This window comes from Engraulis encrasicolus, chromosome 7 (assembly GCF_034702125.1).
Source record: "Engraulis encrasicolus isolate BLACKSEA-1 chromosome 7, IST_EnEncr_1.0, whole genome shotgun sequence".
Lineage (NCBI taxonomy): Eukaryota > Metazoa > Chordata > Actinopteri > Clupeiformes > Engraulidae > Engraulis > Engraulis encrasicolus.
This window is the reverse complement of record NC_085863.1, coordinates 50,764,625-50,787,043: the sequence shown is the minus strand read 5'-3', so window position 1 is coordinate 50,787,043 and position 22,419 is coordinate 50,764,625. Positions and strand designations below refer to the sequence as shown.

Here is a 22,419-nt window from a genome sequence, read left to right as displayed (position 1 = left end):
CCATTCTATCTCCCAGCTAGCAAACTCAGATGTGTACAAATCAACAGTGAATTCATCTCGAGCAAGGCCTATATAAACAAGAAATATTAATCCGACTTTTATGATAGAATTCTGCCAACCATGCCAAGTCATTTTTGATACATATATGTCAGTGGGTTTTTAAACAAGGACCTAAAATGTTAAAGACACAGAGGTGATTGTAGGGTCAGCAGAGGCCCCAAGTAAAAATTCTAAGGAATTAACATTTCAAACAGGCACTATAGGCCTATTGTAATAAAAATGTACACAGTCATTCACCATCTAGGGGCTTGGGGGTCCCAAGCAGCAGCGTGCCTAGCCTGGTGACAAGATGCGCCTCTGGACACGAATGATGATGGTGCTCCATGATACAATATAAACATGACTAAAACTTTTTTTTGACATGAAGAGGTGGTCCTGTTTAGAGTGCAACTCACTGAACCCCCCTGTGGTGAAAGTTGGGAATTGTAGTCCAAAGTTAACAGAGGACGACTCAGAGCACAGTGTTGCAAGACAGTGCCTTCAGCTGGCATTCCCCTGTAATACTTGACTTCAGTGGGGCTTCTTAGTAGAATGTGTGGCTGTGTGAATCTGTATGGCTGGTATTGGAAGGACATGGATTTACACATGCACTCTACCTCTCCCCTTAGGCTATTTCTCTCGGTCCCCCCCCTCTCTCTCTCTCTCCCTGTGTCTGTCTGTCTGTCTGTCTGTCTGTCTGTCTGTCTGTCTGTCTGTCTGTCTGTCTGTCTGTCTGTCTCTCTCTCTCTCTTTCTCTCTCTCTCTCTCTCTCTCTCTCTCTCTCTCTCTCTCTCTCATGTATACACACACGCAACTTTGCATGCCCAACAGGCAGGGAAGCAGACAAGGGGGGGCAAAGGGGTCAGTTGTCCCAGTCCCAGGGAGAGAGGGGCCCCAGAATTGGGTCCTCATTACATTATGATGACTTTGCCCTGGGCCCAGCAAAAGCTGTCAGCGGCCCTACCAGCAGGTGTATGGACCACTTTAACAGGTATAGAATCAGTCGGCCGTACCAGTTCTGTGGCATTTTTGAGATGCATGTTTAACATACAGGAGCAAGATCACTGTGTTCTTTTCTAACAGTGGCTTTTCTCAGCAGCAGATACATCTCCTACATATCAAACATAGCTACCCTTTGCTGCTATGATATTAACCAGACATGTAACCTCAGGATGTTCATGTAAAAATGTGGATGAAAAAAAATAAGTTGCAGTCTGAACTGGGTCAGAATGCTGTAGCCTCTGTTACTACGGAGTCATGCTTCAAAGGGCACATGTGAATAATGAATTTAAAACAATTAATTATTAACGGTAAACAAAAAAATACAAACAGAGCCGTTTTCTGCAGCTTCGGTGGCTGGCTGATAACACCCTTTCTATTCAGAAATCATCATGCCTTTAGGCATCTGATTCTAAAGTAGCCTAATGATAACGCTATTATTGTTGCTATTACTGTTATTGCAATTCCTCTGCAGAAGGAGGGAGTCATACCGTCATACTAAGGCCAGAGACTTGTCACACAACAGATTATTGATAGAAATGTAATGTTTACAGACATCAGTGGTTGATAACAATTATTATACTGACAGTAATCATTTTAAGTATGCTAAATTCCCTGTATGGGGAGTGTTCAGCTGTAGTCTGCAGTAGTCACTTGAAACTCTACTTCTCTTTTGTCAACTAAACAGGGGCATCTGGGGTACTCTAAGGTGCCTGGGAGGTCTATTTTGCATATCGTTAGCTATGCATGTTTATTTAAAGTTGCACAGTGTTCAGATTTGCATATTGTACATATTCCCTGTTTGACCACCTGAAAATATGTCTTTACCATGTATTTACAGATGCCAGAGGTGGAGAACAACTTTGGCGGCGAGAGATACCACAGAAATAATAAAAAGGCAGACGCGAGACATGGGTATGACATATGTTAAGTATTGGGAGCTCATCATATGCATGCCTTAGATTATCTGCATACCACATCCAATGTGCCCGTAGTTCTCAGAAAAAAACATTACTCAACAACAGAGGAAGGTGGCAGGGCCACATTCTAAGTTTCAGATGACACTGGATTCTCTCGAAGCGCTAGAGGGTAAAAAAATGCACTTCCCCTTGAAGGAAAAAGAAAGAAAACTTGTTACCTTCCCCCAGGGGTGTCTGCACATAAACACACTAGTTTACACATACACGCACGGGTGTGTGCGCGCACACACAAACACATAAAGACACACACACATGAGCGCGCTCACACACACACGCTCACGCACAATATGCAGAACAGGCAAGAGAGAGGGGGAGGTGTTTTTTCTTTTTTTTTAAACCTGTTCTTACCTGAGGTCTTTCATCATTGCTATCAGATGTTTTCTTTCAAGTACTGTGCGGTTGGAGGGGTGTGTGGGCGTACCGTAGGTTGGTAGGGTAGGGGGGGAGGGGGGGAGGGCTGTGGGGTGAGTGTTTGAACAGGTCGACCAAGATGCCATGCATATGTGTTGGAAAGGGGGTCATCAGGACAATAAATGCTCTCTTGTCGTTAGTCTCTATCAAACCAGGCACCAGCGAGGACTAAGCACACTCACCCAGGCAGTCGCTCTCACATCAACAAAAAACCCTTCAATGGTTGCGCCATCAGCCTGAGAGAAGCGGTAGACAGATTTCAAACTCACCAACACACTCACCAACTGTTAGGTAAGACCTCCATCATATTGGGCCTATGATCACCATGTCTTTATGACTCTTATTTTGCAGGTGTGTGTGTGTGCGTGCGTGCGTGCGTGCGTGCGTGTGGGCGTGCATGTGTGAGCATGCAGGGTGTGCAAGTGATGTGTACTTATATGGATATATGCAGTGGTGTAGTCTACTTTTTGCACTGGATATGCTGTATATTTGGGCAACCATAGGCACATTAATTCCCAAACCAGAGGAAGGGAATACTTCACCATTGTGAATGTTCAATGCATTTTCCCGCACTCTAGTTAATTTATGTTGAATCTTAACCTCATGACAAGGATAGAGAGTAGTAGATGTCAGCCTTTTAGCATGGCAATCCTCATGGGCCATTGTCTTGGTATGGGTGTTTCTCAATCTATCAGCATATTTGCGCTTGAGGTTCATGTAAGCAGCGTTACCCATGGCACTAATGAATTTGAGACGTTCGCCCTATAGACAGGGGTGTTAAATTCTTTCTTCGGAACGACTTTGTCATGAGCATTCCTGTTCAACTGGTGGAGAAGTCATGTGGGCATGGCTTTGCGGTTGTAATTTCTGAATAAATATTGATCGTAATCTTATCCTCGTGTTCATAAATTCCATGACGAGTCACCGTTGAATTAAATGTGACTGTGCTATTCTAAATATGGAACAATGAATTTGAAGTGGACATGCCGAACAGGTCACAATTTCAGGTGGGTATAATGAAATCCCCATTTTTGCTGGTGCGTATACGTTCTACCTAAACTACACCACTGTGGATATGCATATTTGATATATGAAAGGAATACACATCGTGGAAAAAATGTATGGGTATAGTTTGGATGTAGGTTTAGGGAACAGAGCATGCTGTTCTATGTGTAGTATTTTGTCGGGTCAGCCAACTGTGGTAATACTTGCTGCTTCCAAATGTGTAATTACACAGCTTGGAAACATAGCCTCATTACCTAGTGGCATTGTTGTGGCTGTATACAATGGCCAACTAAACGGCAATCGTAAAGTTGTGTGTGATCATTTTCACTAAGTGAGGACGGACAAGGCTAGAACAGACACTACTAATGCAGACGGATAGTACTGTAATTGGGACATGGTTTATATTGGCATATTGGCCATTTTGTACTGTAGTGCGCAAGTACTGTTTTTACCTCCGCTAAAGAGGTTATGTTTTCGGTCGCATTGGTTTGTTTGTCTGTTCGTCTGTCTGTCAGTCTGTCAGCAGGATAACTCAAAATGTTATGCACAGATTTAGATGAAATTTTGTGGAGTTGTTGGACACGACAAAAGGAACAAGTGATTACATTTTGGTGGTGATCCAGGATATTTTTTAAAGATTCTTTACGAATGCGGGATAGAGCAAATTTTGACATTCCACAAAAACAAGGCAGAAAAATTAGTGTGTAGTCAAATGTTGTATGCACTCTCTGAGTGCACTTTTAGTTTAGTTAATCTGTTGAGCTTTACCAGCATTCAAAACAGCATCTCTCTCTCTCTCTCTCTCTCTCCCTCTCCCTCTCTCTCTCTCTCTCTCTCTCTCTGTAAAGGTGTGTGTGTGTGTGTGTGTGTGTGTGTGTGTGTGTGTGTGTGTGTGTGTGTGTGTGTGTGTGTGTACGAACGAGAGAGACAGAGAAACAGAGAGAGAGAAAAAACAGTAAAGGACTGTGACAAGAGAGAAACAAATGTGGTATTGCCTGTTCCTAATACTCTTAAGCATGTTTCAAATGTCAAGACATCAAAAATGTTTTGTTCTAGAATGACAGAGTTCATGGGTCGAATATGCATAGTTCCTAAAAGTTTCAACTGTCAGTTTTGTTTATCAGTTTTGGCAAAGCTATTATGAAATGTTCCGGACGTTTTTGAAAAAAAAAAACGTTATTGCTGATGAGCGCTCTAAGAATATCGTGAAGTTGTACATATGCTACATATGCCACTGAATGCAGAGATGTAACATGAATCGCAATTTATTCAACAAACATGGGTACACAGGAAAAAACTGCAGTATTAATTCAACACTTAGAGAGTACCTTGGGACCAAATGCACTCTAGAGGGTGTTAATTGCCATGCTAAATGTTGAATTAACGCGCCGTTTTCCACTGTGCACTGCTTAGCCTACCTACTTATATTCCTGTTGTGTGATTGGTACAGGTTTTAGCAGAGGAGCCATGACTTCGAAGGGTGCGTTTATTCACCTTCTGGTGTCATTTGTCACTGTTGGAAAATGCATAACCTGCATGGCTGCTGCTAATCTGGTTTTCTCGAACTGTGACTCACTCCAATCAATAGTGAGACACTGTATGAGATGTAGTCGGTTGTTTTTGTTTGATTATCTTTCGTTAGCACTTTTTTTCACAATTAAGGTGGCGTTCAGAAACGTTATAAAGGTATACCTAGAATAAGAAAATGTTATTTTCATTTGATATACAGTATTTGCAAACGAAAAACACCGACTTCATCTTTCAGTTGATTACACGATACATACAATTAATGCAGCAAATCTTGCTTTAATTACCAATCTGCTTTAATTACCAATCTACTATATATATAATAATTATATTTACTTACAATGTAATCAATCTAGAGACACCTCATAATCAGCTGATTTCAGATGTCAGTGTGTGTGTGTGTGTGTGTGTGTGTGTGTGTCAGAGAGAGAGAGAGAGAGAGAGAGAGAGAGAGAGAGAGAGAGAGAGAGAGAGAGAGAGAGAGAGAGAGAGAGAGAGAGAGAGAGAGAGAATGTCTGTGTTGATGTTGCAACAGTCCCTGCATTGTTATGTTATGAAGGAGATTTTGTGATCTGTACATTGTGTCCTGCAGACGTGGATAGAGAGACAGTGTTTTTGACGACCAAAGTGCGCACGTCACTGAAATCTGACGGCTGTTGGATTCAAAGCCGTGCCGGACCAGAACCTGAGGAAAAAACTAAGCCCTGGTATTGTTTTGCACCTATTATTTTTATTATCAGCAGACATTGCTGCAACCAACCAATGATCCAATCAACCAATCAACCAATCTAACTCTCTATCCATCTACCAATCTGTCTGTCTGTAACAGTGTCCCAGTAATTGAGAGAAAAAGTTCAGGAATGAACATTGCAGAGATCCCCAACACTAATGGCAGGTGGGTCATCACACATGTGGTACGGTGACCAGTAGACAATGAGAGTACATTATAATGTGTAATTATTGATGTGCACTATAAAGATTAAAAGTTCCCTGACGAACCTTCAGTTTGGTACTGAGGAGGATTCCCTAAAAGTTCTTGGAGGCATCAATTTGTGTTTAGGCCTAATTGGTTCTTGGAAGAAGGTGTCCTTAATTAGAGAACCCAGTAACACTTCACAATAACCTTCCGCTAAATGGTTACCTAATGGTAGCTAATGGTAAGGTACTATTATGTCGCCCCGGATATTGGGGTGGTGGGGGGCATAAGCTCTGCTGCATAATGGTGATTAATAATCGTGATCGTGATTTTGATCTAAATAATCGTGATTATAATTTTTCCCTAATCGTGCAGCCCTAATATACTATTGTGATCAGCAAATGTTTAGTAAGTGTTATACAATTGATTTAATAATGATATATCAATGCTTATTATAGTATTAATGATGCCCAACAAACCATTAGCTAACCATTAGTTAACCATTTATGCAGAAGGTTATTGTGAAGTGTTACCGAGAACCCACCCAAAGATTCTTTGAAGAACCTTCGATTGCCAATGGAAGAATATGTAAGGCACTATAAGGATCCTTGTGGTTCTTTCCAGGACTTTTAAGTTCCTCAGAGAACTTTTAGCCCCCCTCCCACGAGGGTTGTTTGTGGAACCCTGGGATGTTTACAGTCCACTGTTACTAACGTGAAAGAAGAATTTTCAACCAGTAGCTACTGTGAGAAGTTTATTGACATTGTTTATGGAGAATGTATCTATGGGCTAACACCTGCTGTTTGGCCTTGTGAAGTGCATAAATAATGTGTTTAACCAGTCAGCCATTAAGTATGACCTTTTTTTTGACTGTTGCAATAAATACCTATCTAGAGTGGCTGCATTTCTCTTCCTCTTTCCTTCAGTGGTGAGAGCCCGAAACCTGACAAACCTCCCCTGCCACGCAAGAGCTCCTACGTTCTTTCAACTCTCAAGAGGTTTGAGTAAGTAACGTGTGAGCCTTTTTCACATGATGTCAGACACCTTTGACCCAATATATTTGAAGCCGGTATAGACATCCATATAGGCACAGACATCCATATGCATGCATTGACATAAGCTTATACAGTTTTCACACAGTTTACACAGTTAGTTTTTTTGGGCTTTTACACCTTTATTATTCAGATAGGACAGTGAGAAAGACACGAAATAGGAGAGAGAGACGGGGGAGGATCGGGAAACGACCCTGGATCGGGAATTGAGCCCTGGTCGCACGTGTAGAAGCACAGTGCCCCACCTTTTGAGGCCGGCAGGGCCGTTTATACCCGTTTTGCTTCAAAACAGAACTTGTTTCACGTAGGCCCTAATTGGGGAAAAAAAATATTGATTAGAGGAGCAAAAACAAGTTCAGGTGACAGGTAACATGTAACTGTTTGTTTATGTCTCATCATGTTGTCCCTCCTGACAGGGCCACTGAGGAACCCAAAATCTCCCCAGACAAGACCCACTATGCTAAAAGGTAAGACACAGCAGCACAACCTCTATCTATCAGGAATTCGGACGTGTGTTGTCCAGTGCAAGTATTTTCAGTATCTACCTTCATTCTGTCACAAACTCTTCACCTTTTCTTTCTTCCTTCTTCTCTCTATTTATATCTTTGTGTGTGCGTGCGTGTGTGCGTGCGTGTGTGTGTGTGTGTGTGTGTGTGTGTGTGCGTGCGTGTGTGTGTGTGTGTGTGTGTGTGTGTGTGTGTGTGTGTGTGTGTGTGTGTGTGTGTGTGTGTTTGTGTTTGTGTAGGGTGATTGTTTCAGATGACATTGAAGGAAAGAATGCATCAGAGGATGTTGGCATAGTGACAGATGAGCCAATCATTGATACTCCTGTGGCTCAGAGGTGCGATTAAATCAGTGGCGATTTTCTCTAAAGAACATAAGTCACACTCTGAGTTAGATAAAAGAGATAGTGAATGAATGTAGCTCACATAGGCAGACTTAGTTTTATCGCAAAAACTAAACAATTCTATTGACTCTATGTTTCCAACCCGTTTTGTGTCTGCTGTATTCGTTAAATGACTACGCACCAAAGAAATTATCTATTAATTGAGTGAATAGGCATGTGTAATATATGGCAAGGGATGTGACACATATGGAATGGGATACTGGCTTTTTTATACTGAATAATACTTATTGGTTGATTTTGTTCATTTCAACAGTGTGGAAATCTCTTTGAATGGATGTCCTGCCGAAGTAGTGGTAGAGGCAGTACCCGCAGTTCCTGTGGAAGAACCATCGGAAGTTCCTGCAGTTCCAATAGAAACAACCCCAGATGTTCCTGCAGTTCCAATAGAAGCATCCCCAGAAGTTCCTGCAGTTCCTGTAGACACAGGAGTGGCTGCAGAGGCAGCTCTTGAAGTTGAGGCAGTCCCTGAAGTTCCAGCAGTTCCAGTGGAATCAGCACCTGAGGTTCCTGAGGTTTCTTTGGATACAACTCCAGAGATTTCCGCTGTTCCTCTGGAAACAGTCCCAGAGGTTCTTGCAGTGGCAGTAGAGGCAGCTCCTGAAATTCTTGCTGCTCCAATTGAAACGGCACCTGAAGTTCCTGCAGTGGCTGCAGGGGCAACTTCAGAAGCTGTGTCTGAGGTTTCTGTGGCTGCAACTCCTGAGGTACCTGAAGCTCCAGTAGAAGCAGTCCCTCAAGCTGAAGCAATCCCTGAAGTTCCCGCCATTCCAGCACCTGAGGTGTTTGCAGATACAACTCTTGACGTTCCTGTGGAAGCAGCCGTTAAAGCTGAGCCAGTTCCTGAAGTTCCTGCTGTCCTTGATGAAGCCCCTGAGGTACCTAATGCGTCAGTGGAGGCAGCTACTGAGTTACCTGCTGTTTCCGCAGAAGAAGTACCTGAAGTTCTGGCAGTTGCTGCAGAAGTAGCACTGGAAGTTGAAATCGCTCCTGTTGAAACAGCCACCGAGGCTCCAGCAGCTGTGGCAGAAGACAACTCCAAAGTTGTTGAAACCATCTCTGAAGTTGCTGCTGCTCAAGTGGAAGTAGCTGCAGCCGTGGTGGAAGAGGCTGCTGAAGTCACTCCAGTCGCTGTAGAGGTAGCCGTTGAAGTTGAAGCAGTGCCTGCAGTTCCTGCAATTCCAGTAGAAGTCCCTGATGTTCCTGTGGAAGTCACCTCTGAAGTTCCTGCTGTTTCCGTTGAAGCAGCCCCTGAGGTGTCTACTGTTCCTGTGAAAGTGGTGGAAGTGGCTCCTGAAGTTGTCATAGAGCCCGCCCTTGATGTTCCTGAAGTTGCTCCTGTCGAGACAGCGACTGAAGTTCCTGAAATCCCAACAGTGGCTGACATCCCAGCTCCCACACCTGTGGAAACAGCTGCTGAAGCTGAAGCTGTTGAAACACCCAAAATTGCTCCTGTGGAGACAGCAGTTGTGGAGACACTTGCAGTTGCTGTGGTCGAAACAGCCCCTGAAGCACCTGAAGTAGAGCCAGTACCTGAAACACCAACAGTTGAAGTTGTAGACACAGCACCTGAAGCACCAGCAGCTGAGGTTGTAGAGACAGTGCCTGAACCACCAGCTGATGAAGTAGCGGCAACAGCTGTAGCGGTTGTGGCTGTAGCAGTAGCAGCTGCAGTTGTAGAGGCTGTACCTGAACCAACAGTTGAAGTTGTAGACACAGCACCTGAAGCACCAGCAGCTGATGTTGTAGAGACAGTGCCTGAACCACCAGCTGATGAAGTAGCGGCAACAGCTGTAGCGGTTGTGGCTGTAGCAGTAGCAGCTGCAGTTGTAGAGGCTGTACCTGAACCAACAGTTGAAGTTGTAGGCACAGCACCTGAAGCCGCAGCAGCTGAGGTTGTAGAGGCAGTATCTGAACTACCAGTAGTTGAAGCAGTTGTAGAGGCTGTACCTGAAACACCAGAAGCTGCATTAGAGTCTGTGCCCGAGGCACCAGCTGTTGAAGTAGCAACAGTACCTGTAGAGGTTGTTGCTGAAACACCAGTGACTGCAGTAGTGGAAGCTGTGGCCGAATCGCCAGCAGTTGAGGTGGTAGAGGCAGTTCTTGAACCAGCAGTTGAAGCTGCAGTAGAGTCTGTGCCCGAGCCACCAGCGGTTGAAGTAGCAGCAGTACCTGTAGAGGTTGTGTCTGAAACATCAGCGGCTGAAGTGGTGGAGGCTGTGGCTGAACCGCCAGCAGTTGTAGCTGTAGAAGCAGTCCCTGAACCAGCAGTTGAAGCAGAAGTAACAGCAGCACCTGTGGAGGCAGTAGCTGCGGAGGCAGCACCTGTGGAGGCAGCACCTGAAACACCAGCAGCTGCAGTAGTGGAGGCTGTGGCCGAAACACCAGCAGCAGAAGCTGAAATCACACCTGCAGTGGCTTCAGAGGTGTCTGCTGGAGCACCTGCAGAGGTTCCTGTGGAGCCATCGGAGACCACGCCTGAACCAGAGACAGAAGTCATAACGGCCATGCAGCAACCAGTGGTAGAGTCAGCATTGGCCCCAGATGATGCCCTCAAGTTGTCCGAGGCTGTGTAAGTTTACCTGTACCAGTTTAGATGTGTATACAGTAGCCTCATAATGCATAACGCATACTGCAAGGGAACTGGCAGGGGAACTAGAATGCATACAATAGTTTGACACTACAGTCTTATGTAATGCATTATGACTTGGTCATTGCCATTGTGGTAACTACAAATTTATAACAGGGGCCATGTCTCAATACATTAAATAGGTTTGATCTACGGTTAGATTGAAATATATTGTAGGATTTCATTTGACATATAGTGTGTTTCAATAAATGTGTTTTTTTTTAGGGATGAGAGCACTGAAAAGATTGCAGAAAAACAACCTGAAGAGTCACCAACAATGTGAGTATTCAGTGTAACATTGGATGGAAAAAAAAATCAGGCTTTTTGTTTGTTTGCAGCATGTGAATGTTGTGTTGACATCTTAGTCACTGTAGCAATTCATGTTGACAGATGCAAATTTTATTTTGAGACTACCAATTTTACAAATTGCCCAAAAAAACCACCAGTGCTGTTCTTGTCTAAATATCATACACCGCATGTCAACTGGTTGTTTTCATAATCTTCGTCTGCTGTTGTGTCACAGTATTACCGGTCCATCTGTGTGCACACATTGTAAGGAGGTAATTGATGGTGATGTCAGAATCCGCGTGGACGACCCCCCAATCTGTTGCCATCCAGAGTGCTTCAAGGTAATGAGATCACGGTTTGTGACAGATGCTGTGATGATGGGCTTTTAACAGGAAGCAAGCATAGCATACGGCGCCCTGACAGAAGGGACTCTGTTATGAAACTGGGTTGTGTTTAGAAATTGCTTGATGTCATAAAATGATCAGTGGCGTACCAAAGTGGACCAATTTTTAGAACAATCTCCTAAATTGGGTAATGTGTTTTTTCAGTTATTCAGGGTTTTTTTCAGCAAGGACTGCATTCAGTACAGTGTATCCAATGTGTAACCAATGCTTGTATGATTTAGGGTGTTGTGTTGATAGAATGGAATGACATTTACACTAACCTTATTTGTCAATCTGTTTGTTTGTCTGTTTGTCTGTTTGTGTTTAGTGTGGGAAATGCCAGAAGAGTTTGGGCAATCTGGACTTGAGAATGTTTCCCCATGGAGACTGCATCATCTGCGAAGAATGCTTTGATACAATTTACCACATCAGAAATGTTGCCACCGTATAAAGCATCTGTGAACTCATCCATGTATCTAAGGTCATGTCCATATCCAATAAGTCAGTCAAGCATTATCCAAGCATATGCCAAACAAATGTAAACATCAGCATAGTGCCTATATGACACTGGCCTTTTGTTTATTATTTACTTTCTCATATCAATACATACATATTTTTCCTATTGTGTATATTTAAGGTGTTATTTGTTTATTCACGTATAATGATATCTGTAAACAACTCTGTGCTGTCCAAGTATATATACGTACGTACTGTCCATTTATATTCATTTATGTATGACACGTTTGATTTAATAAAATTGTAAATTTATTCCATATTAATTGCAGGTCAACTGACATTCATGTGAGCACTTGCACATCCTTTTCCATGTATAGTGTCTGTGTGTTAGAGCAGAAAATGAATGCTTCCAGTCAGAGAATTCAAAATATTCAAATTATTTAACCAAATGTATTGGAGAGAGTTGCACTACGTGCTTGTTATTGTGACATTATTACGGGGACAAAACTCTCAGTCCATTTTGTATGTGCTTAGTTTACACTCAAAAAAAGATTAGCCGTGTGCAGAGAAAGACAGGAAGAAAGATAGAGAGACACAGAGTGGAGGAGGCACGCATGGTAGCACCAATTCTTGTCATCATTATCTGAAAGTCACTTTGAACAGTGCTTTGACAATGCAATAGCAATTATGTACTCACTGTAGTTAAATAATTGTTACCACTGTCAGTTTCAAACCAACAGTCAAACCACAGTCATACTGCAGAAGGTGTGTAGCACGGGCACACAATATACACACAGAAGATACAAACACAAGGCTATATAGGGCACTTGTATGAAACAAGGCTACAAAAGCAGCACAGCAGAGACCAGTCCAGCAGCAGCAATATGACAAATATCGCCATTTGGGTTACCTCCGAGGTCCAAGCCTGATATTCTGTAGGCATGAAAATACTCAGGCGTTGGGGAAATAGTACGACACATACGGTACATGAGGTCAGGAACCTCCCCACTGGTGTCGATGGCGTGACCAGCAGAGTGTGGAGTGGATGGTGACCTGACGTTAGACAGCAAGCCAAAGCTGAATTCAACTCTCGGCCCTGATGCTCGAACTGTGTGGTAGTGAGCGGTACCTATTACCGCATGCCACCACTGGGATCACATCGTATTGGTTTTCAAATCACATTCGCATTCTTGGTAACCCGTCCTTCAAACACGGCTGCTGTGATGTAACATACATACACATACATGTATTTTTTTTTTTTAAACAAACGTGGGCTCGCTCAGCGATGGCTATTTTTTCCCCTTCTTGTACCCAGTGAGCAGGTGTTTCAGGAATGGAGAGTTTCATGAAGCTCGGCTATGATTTCCCCACGGACCCCCGGCAGCCGACAACAAAGAGCAAAGCACAGCGGCAAGATGGAGTGTCTGGGGACGCGGCACCTAGCAACGCAGAGCCTTCCTTCCCAGGAAGCGCAGGACCGCATAGTTATAAGTAGTGGCCACCAGGTACAGGAACTGGAGAGAGAGACAGACACATGGGGGAGAAAAAAGACAGAGTGAGGGACCAGGCATGAAAAACAAAGGCTCAAATTCTGGATCATAGACTTGGAGCTATATTTGGAGCAGATTGGAATAGAACAGACAAGAGTAGACTATAATATAATGTAATAGATAATAGAATAGAAAAGAATAGAATGGAATGGAATAGAATAGGATAGAATAGAATGCTTATTATTGTCACTATGCACATGTTCAATGTGTACGACTGTATTCAACTATACTGCATTTTAGATTGTGAGAATTATGTAACAGATTTCATATGCACGTATAAGAGCAGAGAGTCCAGCAATCAGATAATATAAATCAACACATACTTAGATGCATCAGCTTTTAAAATAAATGTACGGTATGCACTAGAAACCTGACATATTAGTAGACTCGTGTCTTTTTTGTACAATAAACTTAATAACAGTTGTTATCGCTAATGCAACACAGTTGTTATGCTAATCCTAGATGCTTTTCCAGATGCTAATGTTTTATGCATGCAGGGCTCTAAATTAACACACGCCAACACGCCAAACAGGGGTGAAAATTCATTTTGGCTAGTAGAAAAAAATACCTACCCGCCAATTTGGCTAGTAGTTCCCGAGTACAATAAATTATGAACGGTAAACCGCTGCTCTGACGAACGTTAGACGGCGAGATTCCCTACATTACCCATGGACACTAGCGTCACGACGTAGCCTCCCACAGTGGGCTTTCCAGTGCAGCGAGCGGCAACTCCATGCTGTTGCGCGCGCCAGGATTGAAAACATTCTGTCAGCTAAGCTGCGCTCACACTATTCTGACAGGCAGCTCTCCTCCTATGCTCTCGTCGCTTTCGCTACAACCTTTTTAACGTCACTACTGCTATGAACATTGCTGTAACAGGCTGCATTTTTGAAGCAGCGAGGCCCTGGCCGTTTCAATAACAGGAGTTACGCAGATTATGCATAGAGCTACTTCTGTTCTGTAGACTATGTTTTGTGCGAGTGATGAGAATGTGACGGGGGTTAGCGCAAGGTTCTGTGCGTTGGTGAATGCTAGTAGTAATTGTAACCGTAATAATAGTGACTGTCATATACTGGGTATACAGGAATGTTGACACCCCCCGCACCCCGGGATATTATTGACGTGACACCGGATGTGGAATGTGGAGTTACGAGTTATGAAGTAAAGGAACGACACGCTTCAAAACGGTCTCCGTATGATTCAATTCAGTTAAGGTTTAATCCTGATAAATGTTTTACTTAAAAGTGTAAACATAACATTGGCGACGAGTATAGTGACGACGACGCGTGAGTAAATTAAATTTGGATGAAGATATTCGACGGACGATGGATAACGGAAAAATTCCACCGTTCGAGTGCTTCACTGACCCTGCCACGCTAGGCAGGCGTTGGACGAGGTGGCTAACCTCATTTGAACTTTTCGCGGATGGAAAGGGACTTATTGTGGAACCAAACACTCCTCCAGCAACTTTACAGAGGAGAAGGGCTCTACTTTTGCACCATGCCGGACAAGATGTCCAGGACATTTTCCTAACTCTAGCAAATAGAGGGGGACCGGCGGAGTATGATCTAGCAGTGGCAGCCCTGAACAACTATTTCGTGCCTCGTGTGAACGTCACGTTCGCGCGGCAAGAATTCCACACGGTCACCCAGAAACAAGGGGAGACGACTCAGCAGTTCATCACCAGACTACGTCAAGCGGCGAGAGACTGCGCCTTCGGAGTCGACATGGAGAACCAGATTCGGGACGCGGTGATGGCGAGATGCTCTTCAAGCTACGTACGTCGAAAGCTACTGGAAGAGGGACACGATCTCGATCTGGACCGGGCTATCGAGGTGTGTGAGCTGTGTGAGCGAGTGGAGCAACAAATGTCTCTGCCACAAGATGGAGCTGCTGCACCGTCCAAGGCGGACACAGTCAACCGCATCGGGCCAAAAGGCGGGAATGCTAAATTCAAGCATAAACAACAGACGCCACGTAAGTCGGAACAACGTTGTTTTAGATGCGGAAATTCTGGTCACTTTGGCAAGGACTCTAGCTGTCCCGCTAGGGGAAAAACATGCCATAAATGTGGCGGCAAGGATCACTTTTCCAAAGTGTGTAAGACCAAGAAACAGTCAGTCAACAATGTCACAGCCGAAGCGTCTGATTACGCCTTCATAGTCAAGAGCAGCGCAGCGCAGAACAGTTTGAATGTGTGCTTGGGGGGAGTGCAGCTAAACGTGCTAATTGACTCTGGTGCTACCTGCAACATAGTGGACGAGGGCACATGGGAGGGATTGAAAAAGCAGAACATCCAATGCCAGTCGTATGTAGCAGGGGCAGAAAGAAGCTGTATGCATACTCCTCTACCCAACCGCTGCCGGTGAAGGGTGCATTTAAATGCGAGGTGACTATCGGAAACGCAAGCGAGCAAGCTGAATTCATAGTCATACAGGGACATGGCGAGTCTCTGTTGGGCAGGGATACTGCCACGAAATTAGGAGTCCTACGAATTGGCACAGACATAGCCGCAGTGCAGGACCTGAAACAGTCCATGAGATCACAGTACCCCGATGTCTTCCAGGGCGTAGGGAAGCTGAACACCAAGCAGGTCAGTCTCTACGTAAACCCCGACGCGCAGCCAGTTGCGCAGCCCTTACGGCGCATTCCGTTCAATCTGAGGGGGCCTCTGGAGAGAAAAATCAAAGAACTGTTAGACATGGACATTATAGAGGAAGTTAACGGACCGACCCCATGGGTCAACCCAGTGGTGGTGGTGCCTAAAACAAAAACTGAGATAAGGCTGTGCTTAGACATGCGCAGGGCCAACCAAGCGATCGTGCGGGAACGGTACCCCATACCAACAGTGGATGAAGTGCTACAGAGCATGAATGGGTCCAAAATCTTTAGCAAACTGGACTTAAAGTGGGGCTACCACCAGTTAGAATTGACCCCAGCTTCCCGCCAGATCACAACATTCGCCACACACAATGGGATCTACAGATACAAGCGGCTGCTCTTTGGTGTGTCTTCAGCCAGCGAGCAGTACCAGCATGAAATCGCCTCTGCACTCGCTGGTATTGAGGGCGTCGACAACATCTCGGACGACATCATAGTGCACGCCGCAGACCCAGAGACACACAACCAGCGTCTGCATGCTGTTATGAAACGGCTGCAACAATGTGGACTTACCCTGAATGCTGACAAATGCGAGTTCAGCATGGATCGCCTAGTCTTCATGGGAGTGCTGCTGACCGACAAGGGCATCGGACCTACGACGGAGAGGGTCAGAGCGATAGCTGAGGCCCGAGAACCGGAAAATGCATCGGAGGTGAGGAGCTTCCTGGGTCTGGTGAGCTACAGCAGCAGATTCATCCCAGACTTCGCGACGGTGGCAGAACCTCTACGACGGCTGATCCGTAAGGACACCACGTTTGTGTTCGGCGAGGAGCAGCGAAAGTCATTCAGCGAGCTGAAGGCGGCGCTGGCAAAAGCAGGCACACTGGCCTACTTCGACAAGGACGCACCTACCCGAGTCATCGCGGATGCGAGCCCAGTCGGACTCGGCGCTGTGCTCGTGCAGCGTCAGCAAGGTGAGATGGTGCCAATCTGCTATGTCAGCCGTAGCCTGAGTGACTGTGAGAAAAGGTACTCTCAGACAGAGAGAGAGGCCTTAGCTCTCGTGTGGGCTTGTGAACGGTTGCACCCGTATGTGTATGGGCGCCAGTTTGATCTTGTGACTGACCATAAACCACTCGAGGCGATCTACGGCCCTCGCTCGAAACCCAGTGCCCGGGTGGAGAGATGGGTGTTGCGGCTACAACCATACAACTTCAAAGTAGTGCATGTGGCCGGCAAGCACAACATCGCTGACTCCCTGTCAAGGCTGATGGGGGAAACCGCTCTTCGAGGAAAACACGCACACGAAGCAGAGGAATATGTGCGGTTCGTTGCGGTGAACGCCACCCCCTGGCACTGACAACGAGAGAGGTGGAGGAAGCCTCAAGGACTGATCAGGAGCTGATAGAGGTGAGAAATGCCTTAATAACTGGGACACTTTCAAAAATGTATGCCTTATGCATCTGCCGCAGGCTGAATTGTGTGTGATAGGCTACATAGTTCTGAGGGGCACACGCATCGTGCTGCCCAGGGCACTACGGGCAAGAGCGCTTACGCTCGCGCACGAGGGACATTTGGGCATTGTGGGCACAAAACAACATCTCAGGAGCAAAGTGTGGTGGCCAGGCATGGCTAAAGCCGCAGAAAAGCACTGCAAAGAATGCCACGGGTGTCAGATCACAGCACGCCCTGACGAACCCGAACCACTCAGACCAACAGTGCTTCCCGATGGGCCATGGCAGGCTCTAGCTGTGGACTTACTGGGGCCACTACCATCCAAACACTCAATCCTAGTCACAGTGGACTATTACAGTCGCTATTATGAATATGAAGTGCTCACCTCCACTACTACTGACAAAATCATTGACAGCCTCGAGAACATGTTCAGTAGACATGGACTTCCATTGACCCTGAAATCTGACCACGGGCCACAATTTAAGTCAGACGAGTTCCGTGATTACTGTGCAGAGAAGGGGATTGAGCATCTCAAAACAACACCAAAATGGGCCCAAGCAAACGGCGAGGTCGAGCGGCAAAACAGCTCGCTCATGAAAAGAATCCGAATTGCGCAATCTGCCGGGCTGGACTGGCAGAAAGAACTCAGACGATATGTCACTGTGTATCGGTCAATTGCGCACAGCACCACAGGCAAAAGCCCCGCCGAGCTGCTGTTCAACAGGAAAATGAGGGGGAAACTGCCTGAGCTGCATCCAACATTCATAGACTTTGAAGTGCGAGACCGAGATGCAGAACAAAAACAACAGCACAAACTCTACGCCGATGACAGGAGGAACGCAGAATACTCCGAGGTGTGGCGGGTGGGAGACAAGGTGCTGCTTAAAACAAGAAAAGGTGGACAAGTTCAGCACAAACTTCAACAAAACACCACACACGGTGGTCCACAAACACGGCAACCAAGTGACTGTCGAGTCACCTGAGGGAGCTCAGTACAGCCGTAACACTACATGGGTGAAAAAGTACAACCAGCCCCAGGCCGGGGAACGAGAGGAGGCCAGCGCAACGGCTGACCCCGGGCAACAGCAGGTCATGAATTCTCGTGACTGCCCAGCTGTGCCAGCGGTGCCAGACACAACAGCGACACCTGCCTCTAGGCCTCAGAGGCAGCGGAAACCTCCAGAGAGACTAAAGGACTTTGTAATAACCTAATTGCTTTACAGGTTTGGACATTGTAATGAACCGGGACATTGTAATGGAATTAACTTCTTTACAGGTTTGGACATTATAGTGACTGGGAACTTTATAATGAACAAATTCCTTTGCAGGTCAAGGCTACTGGAGTGAAGAAAATTAAAAGGACTGTTCTTGTTAAACTGTTAAGTTGAAATGAACACTTGGTGAGAAACCGGTTAAAGAAGAAAAATAATACAATGCTAAGTGAAATGCAAATGCAATGGTTAATGAAAACATCTGAGAGAATGACTAATGAGATGTTATGGTTCATGAGATTTAAAAGAAAAATGCTCAGAGAATTTATTTTTGATTTTAAATCATTTTATGATAAGGTTTACTTGTTTACATGATTTGCAATGTGAAAGTTAAACTACTGGTTTAAATGTCAGGTTACCTTGAGTTCTGATTCAAGTAAAAGGGGGATGTCATATACTGGGTATACAGGAATGTTGACACTGTATTAATTGACGCACCCCGGGATATTATTCATGCGACACCGGATGTGGAATGTGCAGTTACGAGTTATGAAGTAAAGGAACGACACGCTTCAAAACGGTCTCCGTATGATTCAATTCAGTTAAGGTTTAATCCTGATAAATGTTTTACTTAAAAGTGTAAACATAACAGTGACGTTAAAAAATGAGTGGCTGTGGAACGAAATAGCGACAAGGGCAGAGGAGGAGAGCTGACTGTCAGAGTAGTGTGACCGTAGCTGTCAGTTCAGTTGTCTTCTGAAATGTTCCGAGTCCTGGCGCAACTAAGTTGGAAAGCCATCGGAAAAAAAGCAACCAACGACGAAGCTGTCGAAGTAACAACGGAAGCGAATATTCCCGAGATATTGTTTACTTTTAGTTAAACTAGGCTTCTTGTCATTTTGTTGCGCATGGTAGAGAAGAGCTCCTCCTCTCTCCTCTCATCTCTTCTCCTTCCTTGGGGTGTGCGTAGGCCTATGTGAGGTTTTGTAGTGTTAAGCTGTGTGCTTGGTTAGCCTACTGTATGTTAAAGGTCTGTTATGTGAGTGGCTTGTGTGATGTGATTCAGCTGTTTTCAGAGGAATTGAACAAAAACTAATCAAATTGATTATGCCTAAGTAATGAAAGTAAAAAATAAAGCAGAAGTTAAAAAATAATGAAAAAAATATATAGCCTATAATATGCTTATTATGTAGGCATATAGTAGGCTAGCTTATGCAGGCCTATGGTGTATCTGTAGAAATAGTTGAACAAAATGACCATAATTAAAAAAAAAAAAAAAACTAGCCTAAAGCATAGTTTATTTTGACGAGATAAAAAAAATGGCTTGTTGAACTTCTGTTTGGCTGGTAAGAAAAAATGTCCACTAGCCAAATTGGCTGGTGGTGGAAAAAGTTAATTTAGAGCCCTGTATGCATGGCCTGCTGCCGGGGTCGTGCACTGTCGCGCTCTCACCAGTGACAGCAGCATCACCCCTGCCCCGGCGAAGGCGGCGATGTACAGGTCATAGGTCCAGAAGAACTACAAAGACAAGACAAGACATGACAGGACAGTACAGGACGCATTGGGAAACGCAGAAACATACCGTGTGCACACGCGCGCACACACACACACACACACACACACAGACACGCACATGCACACACACACACACACACACACAGAATAAGACACTAACCATTAAGAAGCGCACATGCAGGAAAACACACACATACACACACATGAATGTGCACGTGCATACACACAGACATACAAACTCACACATGCATGCACACACACATGCACAAATGCACATTTGCACACATGCATGCACATACGTATGCCTCTCCCCACCACCACATCCACACACACACACACACACACATTCTCTCTCTCTCTCACACACACACGCACACGCACACACACACACACACACACACACACACACACACACACACACACACACAGAATAAGACTCCAACCATTAAGAATTTTGAGTTTCTGGGCAATTCGTGATGTCTCACTGTGGGTCTTCTTGAGAATGATTTTCGAGTGCATTATGCTGGGTCACAGTCTTCTTGGGGGCTACGTGAGGTTATCTGCGCTGTTGAAGGTCACCACAGCCATTTAAAGAGCACTGGCTTATTCACTCTCAACAAACACTCACAGCTTTTCCTAATGGAACAGAAATTCAACCTGAAAAAACCTCAGATTGCAAGTCAGAGTCCTTAAATCCTTGTATTAAAGGGACACTGTGCACGAAATGGTCAAAAAAGGTACTGCAACTATGCTGCTCATTGAAACTGGGTTGGCTACTGCCAAATTTGATATTTACATGCAAGTTTACCAAGTAATAAACAAATATTTTCTAGTATGGTCCAAGTAGAGTCATTTTTGCAGCTAAAAATGGCTATTTTTGGAAATTCAAAATGGCGGACCATGGAGAAGATCCCCCTTTTCATGTATGAAAAGTGCAATTTTTCCAGTCATAATGAATACTTAGAATTTGATGGTGGTGGTACGTATTCATGAAAAAGGTAACATTAGTGAATGGGCAGCATGAATTCTGGAAATAAACAACTAAAAATCTCACACAGTGTCCCTTTAAATTAAATTTAGCCACCATACGGCTGCCTGCTCAGTTCAGCTTTGGAAACGATTGACACTTAAATTGCAGTCACATTACACAATAAACTTGGGTTGTCAATAATAGAACCCTTCAAGAGTTGAAATTAACTCTTCAGATAACATGTGGTCCCATTCAAAAATAGTGTACATTTTACTCTAAGGTCAGTGCAACATTGTCAGAATCCATTCTATTCAGCATTGTGTGAATATCAACACTGAAATGTGAAGAAATCTTTTCGCTGTGGCGTTACAATTACACTGGCCACCTGCAGAATTTAACTGTCACTTTTGACTTCACTGTTGGAGTGATTTGACGCTCCACACTCTTTTAAAAATGTAGTTTGGAATTTTGAGACCCCATTTTCTAGTTGCTTTGTATACCATCCTTATTAAATTGTAGTATCCTTATTCCATTCAGGATCAATAAAGTATCGATACATTTCTAAGCCATAGACTAATGGTGATACCCTGGCCGTTTATACTGTTGTTCACCCAGCTTACTTCGAATCCAAGGGCTTTCATAACCCCTGTTGTAGCCTTTCCATCTCCTCGCCTTGACAAGTGTGATACCACTCATCTCATATAAACACATAAAAGCTGACACAAGGAGATAATGTAAGGGGTGAAACAGAGTATTGAGATTGTTATTATGTGCGTGTTATTCCGAAGGTTCAGGACTCCATTTTTTCAGAAGAGTAAAAGCATGCACATCCCACCTCACTGAGGCCAGGTGCAGGAAAAGGGCATATCTATCATAGAGAGCAGAGGTCTGCACACTGCAGCTCCGACTCAACGTTTATTCAACATTTTGGACCCATCAGGGTCTTCATGCCGGATGAGATGGGTCAAAACAAAAGGCTTTAGCCTCTTACTGCAGATGGGGTCGCCGGTGGGGCGATTCACTATTTGCTGAAAATACTGAACTACATCATGACAACATTGCTGTGACATTAACAAGAGCATTAAGTAACATATTAAGACATAGCCATTACACTTTTGGTGGCTGTAAGGCTATAACATAGGCTCTGCACTAAGGGGTTAAGGAAACCCTCAATCATACTTGCAGTGTGTGGACTGCTCACACTCGGGTGTCCTATCATGGGGCAGCAAAGGCAACTGTTCTTATCCATTCTCTGTACAGCAGTGGTCTCCAATTATTTTTCTCCAAGGGCCAAATTATGTAGAGCAAGTGAGGCTGCTGCAGGCCAAATCGACACCCCAACCCCAATGAGAAACAAGTTTGATGTCTGGAGGAGAGAGAACAGATTTTTGCGTTTCCGTTTTCCCTTCTTGTTAACATCTTCTATGAGACTGTTAGCCTAAGATCTAACTCTCTGTGAATGCTTTGAAGAGATACTATGACCCACTGAAGATTTAGCGATCGAAAATCACACACATTTATGCTTTCA

General features: G+C 44.6%; 2 protein-coding genes across 7 annotated transcripts in view; one reads left to right on the top strand and one right to left on the bottom strand.

Annotated features, from left to right (window-relative positions):
• The first annotated feature begins 2,494 nt into the window (after positions 1 to 2,494).
• Positions 2,495 to 12,818, top strand: LOC134453089 (calphotin-like). 5 transcript variants are annotated; one of them, XM_063203870.1, is made up of 11 exons: positions 2,495 to 2,720; positions 4,885 to 4,914; positions 5,554 to 5,668; positions 5,791 to 5,856; positions 6,804 to 6,881; positions 7,346 to 7,396; positions 7,675 to 7,770; positions 8,090 to 10,405; positions 10,688 to 10,741; positions 10,986 to 11,091; positions 11,462 to 12,818. In XM_063203870.1, the coding sequence occupies exons 2-11, from the start codon at positions 4,902 to 4,904 to the stop codon at positions 11,582 to 11,584; spliced, it is 3,018 nt and encodes a 1,005-aa protein (XP_063059940.1). In that variant the 5' UTR covers positions 2,495 to 2,720; positions 4,885 to 4,901; the 3' UTR covers positions 11,585 to 12,818. The 5 variants fall into 5 exon arrangements, with proteins under 5 accessions (XP_063059940.1, XP_063059944.1, XP_063059942.1 ...); XM_063203871.1 differs by lacking the exon at positions 2,495 to 2,720 and adding an exon at positions 2,928 to 3,436; XM_063203874.1 differs by lacking the exon at positions 4,885 to 4,914.
• plp1b (proteolipid protein 1b) overlaps positions 11,881 to 22,419 on the bottom strand; it is an 18,500-nt gene continuing 7,961 nt past the window's right edge. For both annotated transcript variants that reach the window (XM_063203876.1, XM_063203875.1), the window contains exons 6-7: positions 19,859 to 19,924; positions 11,881 to 13,103 (exon numbers count right to left, since the gene is read on the bottom strand). In XM_063203876.1, coding sequence (XP_063059946.1) covers positions 13,029 to 13,103; positions 19,859 to 19,924 — 141 coding nt within the window. In that variant the 3' untranslated portion in view covers positions 11,881 to 13,028. The remainder of the gene's footprint in view (positions 13,104 to 19,858; positions 19,925 to 22,419) is intronic.